The sequence below is a fragment of the Lichenostomus cassidix genome, chromosome 6, assembly GCF_008360975.1.
Source record: "Lichenostomus cassidix isolate B80296 chromosome 6, HeHo_3.0, whole genome shotgun sequence".
NCBI classification, from domain to species: domain Eukaryota; kingdom Metazoa; phylum Chordata; class Aves; order Passeriformes; family Meliphagidae; genus Lichenostomus; species Lichenostomus cassidix.
Window position 1 is genome coordinate 15,354,120 of NC_139487.1, and position 18,918 is coordinate 15,373,037.

General features: G+C 36.8%; 1 protein-coding gene across 3 annotated transcripts in view; it reads right to left on the minus strand.

The window, feature by feature from the left end:
• Positions 1-4,044: 4,044 nt before the first annotated feature.
• MYOF (myoferlin) overlaps positions 4,045-18,918 on the minus strand; it is a 60,943-nt gene continuing 46,069 nt past the window's right edge. For 2 of the 3 annotated variants that reach the window (XM_085065215.1, XM_085065214.1), the window contains 16 exons: positions 18,775-18,851; positions 14,100-14,198; positions 13,317-13,442; positions 12,444-12,599; positions 12,242-12,333; positions 11,093-11,263; positions 10,419-10,567; positions 10,060-10,199; positions 9,373-9,461; positions 9,149-9,244; positions 8,421-8,562; positions 8,001-8,100; positions 6,961-7,154; positions 5,638-5,747; positions 5,173-5,320; positions 4,045-4,706 (listed from right to left, as the gene is read on the minus strand). In XM_085065215.1, coding sequence (XP_084921341.1) covers positions 4,671-4,706; positions 5,173-5,320; positions 5,638-5,747; positions 6,961-7,154; positions 8,001-8,100; positions 8,421-8,562; positions 9,149-9,244; positions 9,373-9,461; positions 10,060-10,199; positions 10,419-10,567; positions 11,093-11,263; positions 12,242-12,333; positions 12,444-12,599; positions 13,317-13,442; positions 14,100-14,198; positions 18,775-18,851 — 1,925 coding nt within the window. In that variant the 3' untranslated portion in view covers positions 4,045-4,670. Of the gene's footprint in view, positions 4,707-5,172; positions 5,321-5,637; positions 5,748-6,960; positions 7,155-8,000; positions 8,101-8,420; positions 8,563-9,148; positions 9,245-9,372; positions 9,462-10,059; positions 10,200-10,418; positions 10,568-11,092; positions 11,264-12,241; positions 12,334-12,443; positions 12,600-13,316; positions 13,443-14,099; positions 14,199-15,001; positions 15,014-17,249; positions 17,307-18,774; positions 18,852-18,918 lie in introns of all 3 variants that reach the window. The other variant, XM_085065216.1, reaches the window with a different exon arrangement.

The window sequence follows — 18,918 nt, forward strand, 5'->3', positions numbered from 1 at the left end:
GCTTTTAGTTTGGAGGTTTTGAGAGGGGAGAAGGAGTCTTCATCTGTGCATGTGCATGTTTTTAATATAGTCCCTGAAGAAATGTATCTGATTTATGTTCTCTACCTCTCTGTAGCCTACTTTAGACACTTGTTTTTTTCTTGTTGCTCTGCTGATTTCCAGGCTAGTGCTGATGTCTCAAGCTTTTTTTGTACAGGAAGCCTTATCCTACATGCTTCCTCTTGATTCTTTTCATTATCCATATTTGAGTCTTTATTCATTTATGATATGCCTTTTTTTGAGACCTGTAGCAAAATAAAACACAGGATTTGAACATAAGGGGATTATGACTGATAGAACATGGTTAACATATCCTGAGTTAATTAATTGTTTCCTGTTTGAGGATGCATCTAACTCTATTAATTTTCCTAACTGCTGTTTTATAGAGAGCTGCTGTCAGTGACAGACCCAACAGACACACAGCTGTGTGAAGAGGCACTGCTGAGAGCTCAGGTGCTCAGGTGTAAATCTGTAACTGTTCCATTATTGCCTAACAGCACTTAAGGTTTATATAAACTCTCCAGTCACTCCTGGTTCTGCATCTTTTCCTTTCTAGATGTATGTGTATGTTTTTACAGCTAACCAGCCTGGCACTGAACCTGCATCATGACCAAAAGCTTCAGTATCTCCAAGGGCCTGGGCTGACAGGTTCACTCACACAACTGTCTGCAGTACTGACTGTCCACAATTTCTCCTAGAAGGTCGTGGCAAGTGAGTCTTCTTTTGTTTTACTATATTTACTTAACAGTGACAAGAATTACACAAGAGACTGGAAGCGAAGGTTCAGTTCACTTCTTTGCCTGAAAGGTTTAAACCTAAATCTGCTGCCTGGCTGAGGGTGCTGGGCCATTCCTGGCATGCTGTGGTCATTCCTGGTGTCACTTTCCAGCCCTGCTGCTGTGGTAGCACCTCTGCTGCAGAAGGGAGCAGAGAGGAAGTGGTTTGGTCTGCAGAGCCCAGGTGGATGCTGGCACCCTGCAGCAGCCTGGAGCTGTGAGGTCTCAGACAGGCTGGAGGCTCAGTCGCTCACTGCCCACTTCTGGCTTGCTCTCCCAAATGCAGGGAGCACCACTCTGCTCTGTGCTGGCACCCCAGGGTCCCTGTGAGGTGGCTGGCAGTCCCACTGCTTGTTCCAGGTGTTTGTGTACTTCCTGCTGTGTTCTCTTTTGCTGCAAGTCCTGACACCTTGTAGGTCTGGGAAAGGAGCAGAACTCTCTTGGTCTTTTGTCAGCACCTACAACGCTTTCAGAGTTTTTGCAGGCTTCAGGAAAGTGTTTTTTCCCTACTGCGTTCCTCATCTTGCACTTGTCAGTGGATACAATCTCTTAGCCACTGCAAAGACTAAAATGGACATAAATTTTTCAAAGGGTAACTTTGTAGTCAGAGCATGGTGAGACTCAACAGATAAAATGTGTATTTCCCTTTTTTTTTTTTGCATATGAATTTTTAAAGAAGTTGGTACTTTTTCATTAAAGAATTGTCATTCTAATTCAGATCCCTGTCTGTATAAATGACATGGCAGCTCTGAGCAATGGCAAGTACTGTGTAAAAAACTGCACAGTATTTACTAGCTGAGCTAGCATTGACACAAGATGCAGCAGTGAATGCTGCAATTTCATATTTTGGTACTGCTGTCAAGTTGCTAATTAGATACTTAGGCATGTAGGGTTGGGGAGTGGATACAACAGCACACAAGTCAGTAAGGACCAGGCTTGGAGTCACTTTCTTTGTATGTGACAGGTAGGTCCCAAAGGTGCTTTCGGCTGTGTTTTTAAAATACACTTAGAAACGATGGACTTGATAGGACTGTTTTCCCTTACCAATTAAATGTATCTTGCTGTTCATCTCCATATGTGAGATGTACTTAGGGTAGGAATAAAACAGGAGTACTGGAAGGCCTTAGTGAACACACGAGACTTGGGATGTCATCTTGTGGTTGTTCAAAGAAATGCAAGAACAGCTTCTAAGTGTGCATGAGCTCACTCCCTCTTTACACTGAGCTGGTATAGGTGCAAGCTTTCCCAAATTTTCATCTTGAATTACACGATGACTCTTTCTTCGTAAAGTACATGACAATAGCTGTTTACTGGCATGGGCTGTAAGGAAGTTGTCAGGTTTTGGGCTGACTACAGCAAGCAGTGATAAGAAGTCATATGATGGCTGGATACCTGAGTGCATCAAAGAGTGCAGCTGCTGGTGTTTGAACCTGTGTGATGGCAGAGGCAGGAGGACTGACATACTACTGCTAGTTATCCATTTTTTGTTATAAGTACTTTCAGTTTAGCTTTAGCCTTTTCCTGGCTGTTCCAGATGGCTGGCAAAACAAACTCATAGGAGGAGGAATTCCCAGGGTTAAGTAATTTCCTGTAAAAAGGAGGAGTGGCACCAGGCATATCTAAATTCTGCCCTCTCTTCTGTCACCTCACAGGCCATTTGCCTCAGTAACTGGAGTGGTTTAGAGCTGGCCTGTCCAAAGTGAACATCCTTGTCATCAGTGCACAGTGAGAGCAGCACCAAGTTGTTCCCTACACAGGGCTAAATCTTTGGTAACTGTTCCAACTAGACAAAAACCTGTTGCACATTGGAGTCATGCACAGCAGCTGCACCAATGATTACAGATTTGACTAGCACTGTATGTAAATATAAATTATCACCTTTTCTTTCTTGCGAACGTGTGTTGTCTTTTGTTTGTTACTGGGGCAGGCTGGCAGACAGAATGGCTTCCCAGACTTTTCAGTTATGTTTTTAATAGCACTGCCTAATTGAAGTGAAACGATCAAGCCTATGCATGCTTGGACAAAAAGGCATCTGGAAGAGGGTGAACTCCACTCGGAAGGGCAGTACCTGCCACTCTTCCAATGCTCGGTGAACAGGCTTGCTTGGATCTCTGCTCCATGCTCTTTGAAGTTAAATGCTTTCTAATTACAACCCTTAGAAGCAACACACTTCCTTGTCTTACATGAAAATAAGGTTGCTGTGATTTCTACCATTTGTCAGATTTATGCCATTGATTGAGACAGATTTTAATAGTTGATGATCAAACATTAACTCATGCAAATTGCTGGTTATTTCTGGAGTACTATTTCATCAATAGTGGAGGGACAATCCATCTGGATAGTGATTAGTTCCAGCTCTGAGCTCTCATTCAAGGGTCAAGATGCTTGAGACTTTCTTAACAACAAAAAACTAAGGGTGGTGTTATGTTTTTGACAGGATGACTGTTGCTGGCTTCACTCTAGCCACTGGGACTTCATATGGTGGAAGTTATTTCATGCAAGACCTTTACCCCAGCTCCTCCAACAGAATAAGGTTACTTATTTTGCCTGACAAGGACATGCTTATTATTTTATAGTACTGTGTTATAAGAAAGTATTAAGTGTGTCACTAAATACAATGACAAAGGTTTTTAAAGACTAATTAATTCTTGCAGGTTTTTGTGGCATATTTTTAAAGATAGTCAAAGTCTTTATCCAGTCAACAGTGTGACAATCATACAAAATGCTGATTTCAGGTTCTGCTGTGGATTTCCTTCATTTCAAGGACCAGAGGATGTTCAGAGGTGCTTCTGTTTTGGCCCTCCCATAAAAGTGAAATAGAGTCACAGACTATAACCTGATTTTTAGTGCAGATTATATTTTACTCTGCCTTGGGAGAGGAGACTGAGGCAAAATGAGATACTTCCCATGTGCAGATCAGATTTCAAACAGGGGTTGATTCTGGGTCATGTATCCTCTTGTGTTTTGATTCACGATAATCTCTTAATACTAGGAATATAGTGAAACTAGTCAACAGATTTAATTTCTTTACTAATTTCCTAATTAATGACTAAATTAACAAGAACATTGTGCAGAAGTATCTCCTTATTCTTCACTGTGTAGATAACAGTAAAATACCTTAAAATCCAGGTCTGTGACATTACATCTTCTGATAGACACTATGCAAGTGTCTATCAGTGTCCTAATACATTGTAATTTTATAATAGGCGAAGAAAACGGGAAACTTGCATTTTATTTGTGGATAAGTTTATTGAAAATTTTGTAATTATACTAAAAAACCAATATATAATTCATTTCTATGTTTATGCAGCTGTTGTCAAGACACCTGTGTAGTGTTGTCAAGTCTACAGCACAGCAAATAAGAATTTTAAGCAGCATGATGAAAACTTTGGAGCCAGAAACAATGTATGACCCTTCAGTTGCACTGTGATGTTTCTTGGGCAGACATAATTGTAAGTAGTGATTGTTTTCCTTTAATTTAAAATGCAAAGTTTCAAAGTGTGCCAAATGAAAAGGCTTCTCAAAAGAGAGTATCAATTAAAAAACAGTGGTATCAATAGCATGCAGCCTCCTGAGGGATTTTTATGAAAAATCCACTTTAAAAGCAAAGTCAGAATTTTACCATGTATAGATACCATTGAAGTAAAAAAATGGGAGGGTGTGGGTTAGTCCTTGTTTTTAAAAAACACCTTTCATGACCTCTTGAACCTTGGCTAACCTTATTGAAAGTCTTAATTATCTACTTTACCATTCTAAATACAAGCAGATACAAAGGATGGAGAGCCTTGCTGATTTTGGTCCACAGCCCAGGGCAAAAATTCGGTACTATTTAAAAAGATGAGGTAAAAAACTTCTTTAAATTGGTTTCACAATCTTCATTGACAAATAATTCTGTTGGGGGAGGAGGAAAGAAACAAGAGAGGTAAAATTATGTACACAAAATACTTCAGTGTACTTTTGAAAAAGACATTTAAGATTTTTAAATGGATCAAAATGTATTTAGTGCATGATACTTTCAGTTAAAATACAGTGAAAATAGGTGGGTTTTTTTCAGACTTATGTGGACTGAAATCCAGACTCTAGACCAACTATTAGCTATTTTAATTGTGTAGGTTATTAGCTCTTCTAACACAGTTCCTTGTTCCATCTTTAGTCAACAGATTAGTTTTTAACCTAAATTTTAATTGTTTCCTCAATAAAAACCAATTTAATTTTTTATAGCTATAAGGATATAACCCCTATCTCCTGTTAAAAGAGAGTTGATAGACTCCTGTCTGAGTAAGGAGTATATCCTGTTGATGACTCCTGTCTAAGCTCATCCCCCAGCTGAGGAACAGTACCATTTAGGAATTCTTACCGGCAGGGAGTAGAGGAGCACTGCTGCAAACAGGAGGACAATCAGCAAGATGATAAGGCCTATGAAGAGCCATTTAAACCTGCGCCACACGATAAACTTCATGGTCTTGCAGGGATTTGTAAACCAAAGGAAGGAAGTATCTGGTCGGCTGCATTTTGAAAGAAATAAGTATTATTTTTACACTAAAACCAGGGAATACTTAGGCATGAGATTACAACACATTAAAACATCCTGGTTTGCAGGTTGAAGGAAACAGTTTTGAAATGCAAGATAGCAGTTGCAGTAAACATGTCCCATTAGTACTGAATCCGCCTTGCATATTTCCTAATGCTTGCAGAAAGGAACAAGATTGGCTTTTATAAATGAAGTTTTGCAAAGGATAACTGATGACTAATATATTACTGCATGCATCAGAGTAGCTAGATATTAGATATTTCTAAAGCTAGTGAGAGAAAAATGTCTTACTTTGGTAGATCTAGTTTGGGGTTCATGTTGGGTTCATCTCTTCCTTTACCAGCTGGTCTTTCCTCAGCTTCTTTTTCATTGACAACTTCCAATGTCATTTCAACTTTTCCCTTCAGGAAAAAGGTGCCATGAAACAAGCATCTTATTGAAATTGCACTAGTAGGACTTGCTTGCTACTTACACAGAATAGTCAGCTCATGGTGTACATTGGTGTTTCCCATTTCCTCTTCAAAATATACTGATTTCTGTACTATGACAGTGTCACAATACAATGTCAGGAAAAGACACATAGAAAAAGCCAAATGACAGGACATAAAATCATTCTGCTAATTCTTCTGTGGTTCTGGTTTAAGATATAAATTTTTTTCCAATTTAGCAAAACAAAACCAGTTCTTCTTTCAAGCGCAACCCAAGGACTGCATATTTTCCAAAGGACCAAACATCTAATTTTTCATATTGCTAAGACTTGTAAATGTTTCTGAATGTTTTTCCTCATTTATTAAATCCCAGTGATAAAGGCAAAAACATTAGAAAGAAGAAGACGCATTTGAAAGACTTAATATTCTGCAAATGATAAATATAAATTTATATTCTCTGTAGAACAAGTTAGAATGCTTTGAGTCTTCTGATTGCATACATAATCACAGCTAGTCTGGATTCTTAGTACAGAAATTTTGTTTGCTGTGTACAAAAGTCCTTTGGATTTCAACTTCTCCCTTTAGTCTTTAATGCATTTGCGATGTCTCTAATATTCTTCTGAGCAATAATGTGATAAATTAAAGAATCACACAATCATTTAGGTGATCTTAGAAGTCTTTCCCAACCAAGTCCAACTTTTGACCAATGCCCACCTTGTCAACTAGATCATGGCACTAAGTGCAGTGCCATGTCCAGTCCTTTCTTGAGCACCTCCAGGGATGGTGACTCCACCACCTCCCTGTGCAGCCATTCCAATGCATAACAACTCATTCTGTGAAGAAATTCCTCCTGATGTCCAACCTGAACCTCCCCAGCACAGCTTGAGGCTATGCATTCATTCACACGACTTCATCTGCTGCTTTGGCAAAGTAGCATGGCTCAACCTGGCACCAGATTCTTTCAAGTTAAACAAGGCTAGCAGCAAACTAAATAAATGAAGTATTAAGCTCACATTTTAAAACAAGAAATTGTTGCTGGACCAAATTCCTGAACTCGTGCATGGAATGTCCTATTTACCCCTTCTCTGTCTATCCACTGAAAGATAAGGAGATTCTTTACAGTCTTTGTAATTTCAAAAGTAAGGTGAGCACACCTGAAGTACTTGTAAAAGAAGCAACAACATACCGCTAAAGTACGGGAGCCATCCTGTTCAACGTAACACGGCCACCATCCTTTCATGGATTTCTGTTCAAAGAGAGAGGCAGTCCTGGGAGCCTTCTGAGGACTGTCTGCCTTGTATTCTGGAATCATGTCTATATTACACTTCTCAGGAACTTTGGCTGGAATGATTGTTTTATGTAAATCAAGTTCCACAAAGCCTAGGAGGCAGATACAAAAATAAACACTGTATAACACAATCAACCATACAGCACATCAGTTCAACATCTGCCTTCACTATCCCTAAACATGTTATACAGACACGTAACATTCATGTTTGCTATGGATGTTGTGACGCAGGAAAGTTGGACACATTGTGTTTAAGCCCCTCTTGCTGGTGTTGATATATTGGATTTAGCAAGCTTGACTCCTCTGTCTTTAATGCAAGATTGCTTGATTTTTTAATAAAGAATTTTTACCCCCACATCCAAACAGAAGATACCCAAATACAGCAATGTAATAAGTAATTTCTGACAGTTAAATGCATAATTTAGCAAACTTTAATGATGGTTATAAATCAACAATCATTTTCAGATTTTGAGGCCTATATAGTTTGTATGTATGCTAAAGACTTTGAAACTGTCTTAATACAGGGCAGACAATCCTGTGCAGAGCAGCATCTCTGGAAAAGGTTGGGATTAATAACAGTGTGAAGTAGATTGCTTAAACCTAAATTACATGTTATATCTATACTCTTATTTAGAAGTACCCTCATTTAAGTAATTTTACTTAAAGAAAGAAGCAAAGTAAATTTTCATGCATGTTATCATTTCATGCTCCTTGTGAGAGGGTTTACCTGAATGAAAAGTATCTTGGTTTACCTGCAATGAGGCCTTTACTGAGTGAATCCTCACTCATTCATTCAGTAAGCCTCTACTGTGTACGAAAGCTAGAATGTATTTCCATGCTTAGTTTCTCACTCTGTAAATACAATCCTTATGTGATAATTTAAAATTGTTCACTTTTATATCCCTCTTTGAGACAACAGTAATTATTTTAATTCTTACCCAGATAGTCATCCAAGGAAAACTTGTCATTATCCCATATTTGAATGATCAGTTTGGGTGGGATTCTGAATTCTGTCTTGTCAAGACTCCAAAAGTGTTCCTAAAATTTAAAAAAACAAATACCAAGCACCTTTAAAAATTACTTATGAAAATTCAAAGCTGGGATCTGCTAGTATTCACTAGTATTAGTGAATTCTGGGGTTGGTGGAAGTATTAAAAGATTTTGCCCCTGCTAAAAGGAGATTGGTCTTGGTGCCAGTGTGTTGCTCCTGGCCCAAAGGCAAAAGGAATCTCTTCACCAGAGCAGTTTGAGAAACGTATGCAGAACTGAGCCAAACTGTCTCCTTCAATTTGTAGGTAAAAATTACCAGGCTAACTAGAATCTGTATTTTAAGTATTGAAATCCTTAGAAATACTTACCTTTTTGGAAACTAAACAGAGTTGCTCTGCTGGGAGATAGTCAAAAGGAAAAACAAATCTCCAGTTAAAGTTCCCTTCGCCATCTAATGATCGGTAGTGAACGTCAGTTTTCTGCTTATTTTCTTCATTACCAGGCATCCACCTGAAAACATCAAGAGATTTTTCTGGTGTTTGCAGTGGGAGCACAATGGTGCCTGTTTGTACTGTAACTGTGTCACTAGGGGGTTGCAGACAAGCTGTAAGAGTTGTTCACAGAGGGCTGGGGAGTTTTTCATGCCCTTTTGCAGTTTGGTTCCAATTTGGCACTGTAAACAGGAACATCTGAACTGAATTTCTGATCTAAGACCAGTGCTGTATCAGTGGTGAATTGCTAAGTTCTTTTTTAGGGGAGAAGTTAGATCTGCCTAATGGTATATTTCTCTGATATCTATTGATTTTTTTTTTTTAATATTAAGACTAAGGAATGTAAAAATTAAAAATCCAGGTTTACGCAGCACCAAAGCTAACTCTCTATATTTTCAGTTGTTCTCCATCTCAAGAGGTGAAATTCTGGGATATTTCACCACATATTAACTGGTCATGCTTTATCTCATAACACTTCTGTACTTCCCTGAGGTTAGCATTTGACTTGGCTGAAAAAAATAATATTTGAACCCCATGGTCAAGGTGTTCCCAGGACATTCTGAATGTTATTCATTTGTAAGTGTTACAGTTCAGAATGCTCCTACCCCTTCACATAAATGTCACTCATTTCTTCTCCTGTGATGCTCTTTTCATCGAGAATGACATCTTTGGTGTTCCAGACAATCACACGCAAGAAATACCTAGGAGAGATGTTCAGACAATCACACACAAGAAATACCTAGGAGAGATGTTTGGGGCATGAGAGTTGAACTGCCTTTGTCGAGGCTGCCAGAGGGTCTGTAGGATGTGGGGATCCTGGGATACTCACTTCTTGGCTTTTCGGGGAGTGATGTTGAACGGAGGGCCTGGCGGTCCTAAGCTTTTGGGGAAAACATCAACCCACATCTGCAGCTTGCCCTGTAGCAGTGAAGAGGATGAATGAGGGATTGTTTGTTGCATATAGGTTCAACATGGCCCCTTTATTTTTCAGATAAGTTTTCTGGTTTCTGCAGAAACTTCCTTTAAAACCTCAAGCACTGGTGAGTCGGGTAATGCCAGAAAAGTAATGTTAGCCTTTGTTCCTTCCTAGCAGAGAGGTCCAGTATAAGACTGGAGTTTATGAGTATTTAAGCTTGTCCCTCTAAACGTCATAGAGAATTGACAAGTTGGATTTCATTTGTTGGGTGCAGCTGGGAAGCTCTTGAGCTAGCCCATCTCCTTTATTGCTGGTGAGGTATAAACATATATTCCAGTTTATTTCAGTAACAAAGAGGTAAATAAATCTTCCTTAACTCCCACTTTGTCAGTGTTTAAGATGTCATTTGGAAACCTTAATGGCAAAACATAACTGCATTTTATAATATTTCTAGACTTATCTGCTTTACATTTTCAGCCAAGCAATAATGATTTGCAGCCCTCTTCCCTGAGTGATACCATACCACTAACACCATGATATAAACTCTGGAATGCTCCATTTCTGCATTCAAGAAACCATAAATAAGCCAGTTTGTAGTACCTGGGAGATGTTGGGCTGGAAGGTGCTATATAAGGTCCTTGTCTCCACATGTTCAGGTACCAAACCCTGGGTTCTGAGGATATGAAGGGCTAACCGCTCTTCACCCGGACCAAGATGCTGATGCAAGATTTTGTTAGCTTCTGAAATAAAAGAAATGGGAAAAGAAGAGGGGCTCATGAACTAGATTTTGCATTTGAATTTAAAAAAAAATTAAAACCAGATATTTAAAATTGAAGAGAAAAATGTGCTCAGCTTCGAAAAAGATCTTTTTTTTTTAGTATTCCATAAATAACTGAAAAGTTTTATCTTTTATCAGTATGAATTTAAGTTATGCATATAAAATAAGTGAACAAGCTCACCTGCTTCCTCCAAAGTATAGTCTCGTCCCCCGTAGTTAATCTTTCTGCCGTTCTCAGAGAGGACAGGAGGAGCATAGCCTTTAAACCTGGCTACATTCTGCAACAACTGGGTGGGTTTTAGTTGATCACGCCAGGTATTCACACCTGAACTTTTATGAAAGCAAAAGAAACATATCCTAAAATTATTCACTATTCCAGGCATTTACACATCATGTAAAACATATTTATTAAACTAGTTCAGAAAGAGCAGCACTGTCACTGCCTAGATTGAGGCCACTGAAGTTTGATACAGTGACATAATTTTGTATCAGTTCAATTATCTTCCAAGACAGAGTGGTTTTTCTTTGCATATAAAAATAATTTATACTCCCAGATGCTTTTTTTTTTTTACTTCCATCAGTAGGTCAGAAAATCCTGTTAAGTGTGAGTTCTCTGGACAGAAATAACCAATGTTACTGCATTAGGAAAATATTAAAATATTTGATGCCATGGCTTTCAGTGAAGGCTGTTCTGAAGATTTACAACTTCACTTGGAATTTAGATAATAGAATGAGCGCAACAGATATCCTTGAGAAGCCACCACATTTTTTTTTAAACCATAAAATTAAGGGGTTTTTTAGTGACTGGGTACTAGATCTTACAGATTAAAATTTTGAACTGACAAAATTACTTACATCCAGTACTGCTGTGGGATGCCACAGTGAGATCCATAGCGAGAAAGGAATCTGTTTTCAAGATCAATTATGGTTTCACCCACTTTTTCATCACGAGTCAGTGCGTCATAGTCATAGACTGAAATTTTCAGATCCTTTTCTTGAGGCAAGAAGCAGCTGAGTTCATACATTCTAAACATAAAAATGCTCCATTAAGGTTATTGCTCATTTTTGCAATGCTTCTTATTTTTAAACTTAAAAAAACCACAAAACAACCAAAGTATAAAAAGCACCTCATAGTTAACAGTTGATCTTTGAGCAATAGCCCTTACAAGGTATTAAAAGGATGCTTCCAATGCTGATAACCTAGCAGTAGTTACCATTCATGCTCCAATTTCTATTTGTACTTAATAATTTCAATTGTACTCTCTTGAATATTACATCCTTGCTTTCTGCACAGTGTATTGCTTAGATGTTTTCTGTGCAGCAGCTTGAAGTGGGACTGAGAAAGGAAGTTACTTTGTGTCTGTAATCAAGTATCTTCGCTGTCTATTTCTTTGCATAATCTGAACAATTGAAAACCTCTAATGCATCATTGCAAAGTTTGCTTTCCAAATCCTTTATAATCCTTCTAGTCCTCCTCTCTGAACTTTCTAATTTATCAAAGTCCTCCTCCAACTCTGAACACCAAACCAGACCCAGACTTTCATAGTAATTATGCAGATGATGTAACTTTTCATTCCTAACTAGTGTTTTTTATTCATATGTTTCAATGTTATAATCAACCTTTGATGGAAAGACCAGTGTACTGGGAGTGCATGTTAAGCTGATTACTTGCGAGATCCATCTAGTTTTCAGAGTTAAAACTTTCTCCATATTCTATAAGCATATTTTGTTAATCTTAAATGCCTAACACAGGGTGGTTTCCAGATAGAGACATTGTTTTACTTTGTGCAATTTTCCCATGTGATAAAGAAAATCTATAGACTAACCAAATATCTGTGTTTTCCAATGATTTCAAAGGGAAATGCTTGATGTAATTTTACTCACAGTCAACTGTCAGTATATAACCATGAATAGAGCACTGAATATTTCAAGTTATGGTTTACCTTAAAAAATACAAAAACATTCTAAAATACAGTAAATACAAAATACAAAAAAGTATGTTACCTGCCAAAGATTGGGTTGAGGGTATTAGGCACATAATTGTCTCTGTCTTCAATTACTTTTTTACTTAGAGATATCTTTATATAAGGATCACACTATTTAAAATAAGAAAAAAAAATCGTTAGGAAATAATTCTCAAGACTAACTTCATTAAAGTACACTGGAGCAGTTAGCTGGCAGACACTGCAAAAGCAGCAAGCCTCACCAGCCCGTTGTTGTCCTGGGGCTGGAGCTGCAGAGCTCTGACGATGTAGATGCGCACGATGCACTCCTGCGGTCCGCTGTCCGGCAGCTCGCGGAACTGCCGCGGAGGCGCTGGGATGGAGGGATCGTCCGGCAGCGCATAGATTTTGAACGAGCCCTAAAAAACAGTGTAAAGGCTTGGTCAAGGTAAATGTAGAAAAGTCACTCTGCTAAGTCTGGTTTTTCTTATTTATCCTACACATACACGCTCTGTTGTATAAAGGAACAGTAAAATTATAGCCTCATCCACAGTGACTTAGAAGTCTTTTGTTTTACTTTAGTGGGTTTTGGTTATTAAGACTCACTAAAAGATAAGGTTATAGCCTCAACTACACTGTTTTGGTGTCAACACAATCACTCTGTTTTGCTCCAGCTGAGAATATGTAACAAATACTTTGTCTCTCCAAAAGCATCATGTAAGGTTTGGGGGTTGGTTGGTTTTATCTACATTAGCATAATTTTCATCTCTGAAAGTCACAGAAACACAGAAAGAGTACAAAATACCTTTTCCAAATTAATTCTAAAAATGTACTTTGTGGAACTTTAGTCCTGTTCAAGAGGTTATCTGGGAAGGTTCTGTCCTATGAGTACCAGGGAAGGTTACATTAGCAGGAGAGATATTTATTTCAAATTAAAATGTGGCACATTTAGTGTGAGCAATGTGTCGCTGTACTTCGCTGGAAAGACATGTGCCTGTACCTAAAATTTATTGCCCCTACTACTCCACAAACCCATATTTAAACTGAAATGCTTGCATGTAGATATTCTTGAATAACCACTTACAAACAAAAGACTGCAACTAGCATTTGGTTGTTGCCCATGATTTGAAATTTACCTTGAATTCCCCAACCACTGATGGATCATCACTGTCCTCAGATTTGCCTCTGTACAGTTTAAATGTATCACAGAAGTCTGTCAGGTTATTGAATTCAGGTACTTTTTCCAATTCACAGTCATACACCTTAAAAAAAGAGAAAAGGAAAGTTTAGAAATTATCCTACATATCAGCTCCACTATTGTGGCAATGCAAGATGTATTTTAGGTTTGATGGAATATTTTAAGGAACCAAAGCTTGTGGAACTATATTTTTTTATAGAAGTGGAAGCAAAAGCAGTGGAAGCAAAAGAAGTGGAAGCAAAAACATTTGGAGAATGTGTGATAAAGCTCTATTAAAGGTCTGATTAAAAACAGAGTAAGTAGAATGTAATAAGCTTATAATTACTTCCTTCATTAGGTGGATTAGATAAGAAATGAAGGTGGTCTCACTTGACATTTTAACCAACAAACAGTAAAAGTACTGATTCTCTGTGCTCATACTTTGTTAATATGTATGTTTATTCAGGATCTGCCTGGCGTCCAAAGAAGTCAAGAGTAAAATTCCCTTTCACTGAAGGTGAGACTTAACGATTAATACATCTCTTAATAAGTGTAGTTAAGTAGAAGAGAAGCAAAGATATCTTCTTAAAGCCTTCATTTCATCACATGAATTAGTAAAGAACCTTTATAGAAAATAATATATAGTTAAATTTTGAAGAGCATATAAGAAAGGGGACAGTACTGATTAGGTCTTGGGCCTATAAACTCTGAAATATATTAATTTATTTATCCTGAGCAATACCTTTAAAGTGTCATATCCTTTTTTAATGTACTGTCCACATTTTTCATGTTCTCCAATTGATGCATAAAATTTGCTCCACCAATCAACAATTTCTTCCTCCTTAAAGAAAAGCAAAAAAAAAGTCTTTTACTGGGAGATAATCAAACTGTACAGCAGAAATAATGAACAATTAAACATAGTAACAAATAATATACTCTAAAACTTGTTCTCATTTAGATATTATTATTGCTTTATTTGAAAGAAAATAAGAATATAATAAAGACAGTTGTAGATCTACCTCATTAAACAAATACAGTTGAAAAGGAGTAATTGAGCCTTGCCCTCTTAAAAATAGTACTTCAATGAGCCTCATGACACCTAGATACCAGCAATCTATGCATGCTACTAATACAGTATTTCTGTAGGGTTTTTTCTGGTTTTACTTTTTTTTAAGTCTGACAATCACTGTTTAAGAAAGAGCTATTTTCTGTATTCACAGGGATTGCATAACATAATTATTTGCCCCTGAAAACATATTTCCAATGGTAATGAATAGCATTCATTCGCTATGAATGAAAAGAATGAATAGTATTCATCCACTGTGTAAACCTGAATTTTTTTTTAAAGATTGTTTGGACTTACAGAGAATCTTAAAGTATTATGCAGATCATTAAAGGTGAAGGTTTGCTTGGCCTTTTTTGTGTTTGTTGGATTTTTTTTATATACAGGGCTTCCTATTTCAGTCTTGCATATTTTTCCTAAATTTTCCATTTTACAAGTTCACTGTAGGTTTTATATAAAGCACTTTCTGAGATTACTGTTCTCACCCACATGCTGAAAATGGTAATTTATAGGCAGTATTGATACACTGGTTTTCAGCTGGAGAAAGCAATGTGTAGATTTTTTAAAGTAGTATACATTACCTTTTCTGTAAGCTGCTCGTGAGGATCAAGCCATAAAAAAGGAGCAAAATAAAAACAATGGTAAGCATATGACTTGTAGAATTTTATACAGTTAAACAGGCTTCAAACAGTTAGAGGTTTGTATATAGTAAGTGTGCCAATTAAGTTACTAACATCAATAATTTAGAAGTGCTTTTGAAGAATATTAATTGATTGGGGTTTTTGTTCTGTCAAAAAAGCAGAATGTTCTAGATATTAAACTGGAGCATATATACATATACATTCTTAAAATCAGGCTTTCAGGACTGTATGACATTATCACCTTGTGCTTTGCTCTTCACATAATAAAGAAAAACTCAGAGAAGCTTGGATTTTTATTGTATCATTGTAGTGTTACAGTCTGGATTCTATTTACTGGTTTTCACAGTAGCATCACTCCCCACTTTCATCTGTGGCTGCACAGGGCACTGGATCTGATTTATTTCAGATGAAAAATGTTTCTAAGAGCAGTTACAAAACTGAACCTATTCCAGAGATTTCCAAATGAATTTCACATATGTAACATTCAATTGGGTTTTTTCCCCTTTTTGATTATTTCCTTCTCTAGAAAATAATTTGCTAATGCTCAACATCTTTTTCCCTTTTCCTTCTACTACTATTTAACAATTGTTTACAGGCTGGGGATTTTCAGGAGTCTGAAAAAAAAATGAAGAATTATAAAGTACAATAACAACCACTCTATGTGTGTCTATGGATTTATCCATATAAGTGTAAAAACAATTTGCACAACTCAAAATGCTTCACCTGTTAAATCACAGATACCCTAATTATGACCCATTAAAAGCAAGCATCATGCATCCCATGTGGAAGCCATGATTAGCAAGTGTTATTTGTGCTACTTTTTATACATTATACCTTGTGTTTTCATTTAAAAGCATTAGCAATTAATTTTTGTGCAAAGCAGAAGAAATATGCAAAACATTTTATGAACACAAGCCAAATGCATCAATAGGTCAGGACATCTCTCTGGTATATCATTCTCATTTACTCCCATTTCTGTTCTCCAAAGTAATTATTGTGCTGGGATGTTCAGGTCTAATGTATTTTACTAGTCTTGCCTACCTTCAAATCAGAAATACAGCTTTTTTTTTTTTTCAGATTTGCATGGAACTGTCATTTTCTAAAGATAGTTGGGATGATTTTTTTCCCAGAAAACACATTGATAGTGATTTGTAAAACTTACCAGCAGAATTCGTGAGGTAATTTTGAATAGTTTGCCATATTTAAATGTCACTCTGTTTAAATACTGGTTTGTAATGCTGACAAAGAGAAGGCTAGCTTTTATAGTTATGCAATCATAATTTAAACTCCCCATTTAAAGCCTTTTCACCAAATATACTGTGTAGAACTCTGAATTCTTCATCAAAACACAGTGTTGAAAGAGTTTAAGTCAGGGGTTATCTTTTGGGTTTGTATTTTTTTCCCCTTGATACACCTTCAAATGTCTCTTCAAATAATGCATTTGGATAGTTTTGGGAAGAAGTAGTTAAGGAGGAAAATAAAGCAAAACCTTAAGACCTACTTTAAAAATTCCCAGAGCAAATAATGGTCTTCAATATTTGGATATTGTTGTTTCTAAAAGTTGTAATGAGGATGTGCTCACAGAATGCCAAAACACAGAGTAAAATGCCATATGATAAATTGGAGATTTTGGAGTGAAATATTCACATGGTAAAAACAATGTAACATTACAGTCCTTTTTAAAATATACCCAGTGACTTCACTGTAGATTGTTATACATGAAGTTGTCAAGGCATTAACACTTAACTATCAGCTTTTTGAACATTTTGATATTATGGAAAAAAATCTAAGAGATGCAGTGGATCCCTAGAAAAGTCAGATTTAGAATTTTTTAAACTGTAATTTTATTTTCCAGGAAGTTGACTTCTAAAAAAAGTTTAAATGTTAATAGTGTGGTGAAATAATTCCTGTTTATTTTTGTGCTTTTATCACACAGATTTTAAGTAAACTGAAACAAAAAAAAAAGATTTTAGTAGTTCATACATAACTTCATTTGCACAGTACGACTTTCAGAACAAGGATGCCTCAGTATTTGTAACTAATAAATTTGGACTTACAGGCATCATCTCCTCCAAAATCTCTCTATGCCAGAACTGCCAAGAGAAGTACCCCTCCAGGCCCCACCAGGTTAACATTTCTCCCCATCCAACCCGTCCTGGTCACCTGCATGCATTAGTTTGGTACATACATGCACTGCTGTTGGAGAAGCCATTTTGCTGAGTGCTGTTGACATACTGCTTAAACACTGGAAATCGGAATGTAATTGATGAAATTTTGGCATTTTGTGTCCTTAGGGTGCTGTCTGCATAGCACCTACATTTTCCACAGTTGTACTTATTTCAATTTGGATTGTTCTGAGTTTTCATTCCTGTAATATGGATGCTATCACTGTATCTAAGTGTTATATTTGGCTTGGGTGACGTCAAACTAAGAGAAATTGTGTTTCTGCTTATGTAGCATTTAAAATTTTCCCTTTGTAGTCGAAATAAACTTCACAAATACAATCACTTTTACCAGTGACTTTGAATTGCTATGTCTTCTTTGTTTTCTAAATATTTTTCCTTATAATAATTTAAAAAGGAAATAATAATTCTCTGTTTCAGCTTCTATTAGAATATATACCACTTATATTAGAAGAGAAAACCTATTTCAGATAAAAGTTAGAGACTGTTCTAAATTAAATATTAAGGAAAATTTACATGTATGATGACAGTAATCACAAGATCATGGTCTATGACATTTAAATTAGAGTCTTAAAATTATGATGTTAAGAAGAAGAGATGAAGGAAAAGCAATGCAATCAATGCAATATACTCAAATGGCAGTAAGAGTACAAAAGTTTAAATTCAGTAGTATTTACTTTGGGACCTCTGTAACAATGTAAAATAGTCTGCATTTTTAAAAGTCAAAGTTGTGGATTAAGAGCCTGTAAAATTGCTATATATTAAAGGGCATAACTTCTCTGCTTCCTTTAACATAACAGGCCATCAAAAATCTATGAAAACACCTTCTAGGTAAGGGAAACGTTTTACAGTCCTAAGAGAATTGACATTTTCTCCTTGAAAATGTACTGTTTGGAATCTGTCTTCAGGCATGTTGCAACTCAACAGTAAAATTCTGCAAGCAGAATTATTTTTTACCTGGAAAGTAAAACTGTATTGTGGTGGTCCCGAAAGAATCAGAGCAGTAAAGAGACAAGACACAACAGAAAAGGAAAGAAGATAAGTGTTAGTGCAGAAAAAAAAATTGTTTCAGTAGTATTGGGTTTGGATGGCTTCAAGGTAAGAAAGGCAAAGCCATGATTGTGATAAAATAAAGGACTGAAGGACCAGCATATACCCACTGCTAACTCCTTTATCTAGAACTGCCCAGTCTGTGCAAAATCAGGCTGCTCTACCCACCATCACTGGGAACTGGGAAAGGTTTCAGTAGCTTGGTTTCACATGCTTTCAGTAGCTATTGAATAAGCAAATTAATTCTTAATCTACTGGTGAATTTCACCAAGCACGAAATGCTATAGTTTGATGTTTACTATAGGAAAACAAAGGTTAAAATGATTAACATATTTCCTTTGCTTTCCTGTCACCAAGTAACTTTGTTCCATCTGGCTTTCCAGAGGGTTGCATATGTTTCTGACAATTTTGCTGTCTAGATAGCTCCTCAGAAATCAGAGATCTTAAGAACAAAGTCAAGCATCAAATTTCAAAGATTACCTGAGCTGTTAGCAGTGGCTGTGTGTCTTCCATATCAATTACTGTATCCTGGCGAGGTGCAGCAGAGAGCAGACTAACTGTAAGACAAAGGTTTTATTAAGGCAATATGGTGTAGGAAAAATATCTTACTAAACAGTTTCATCA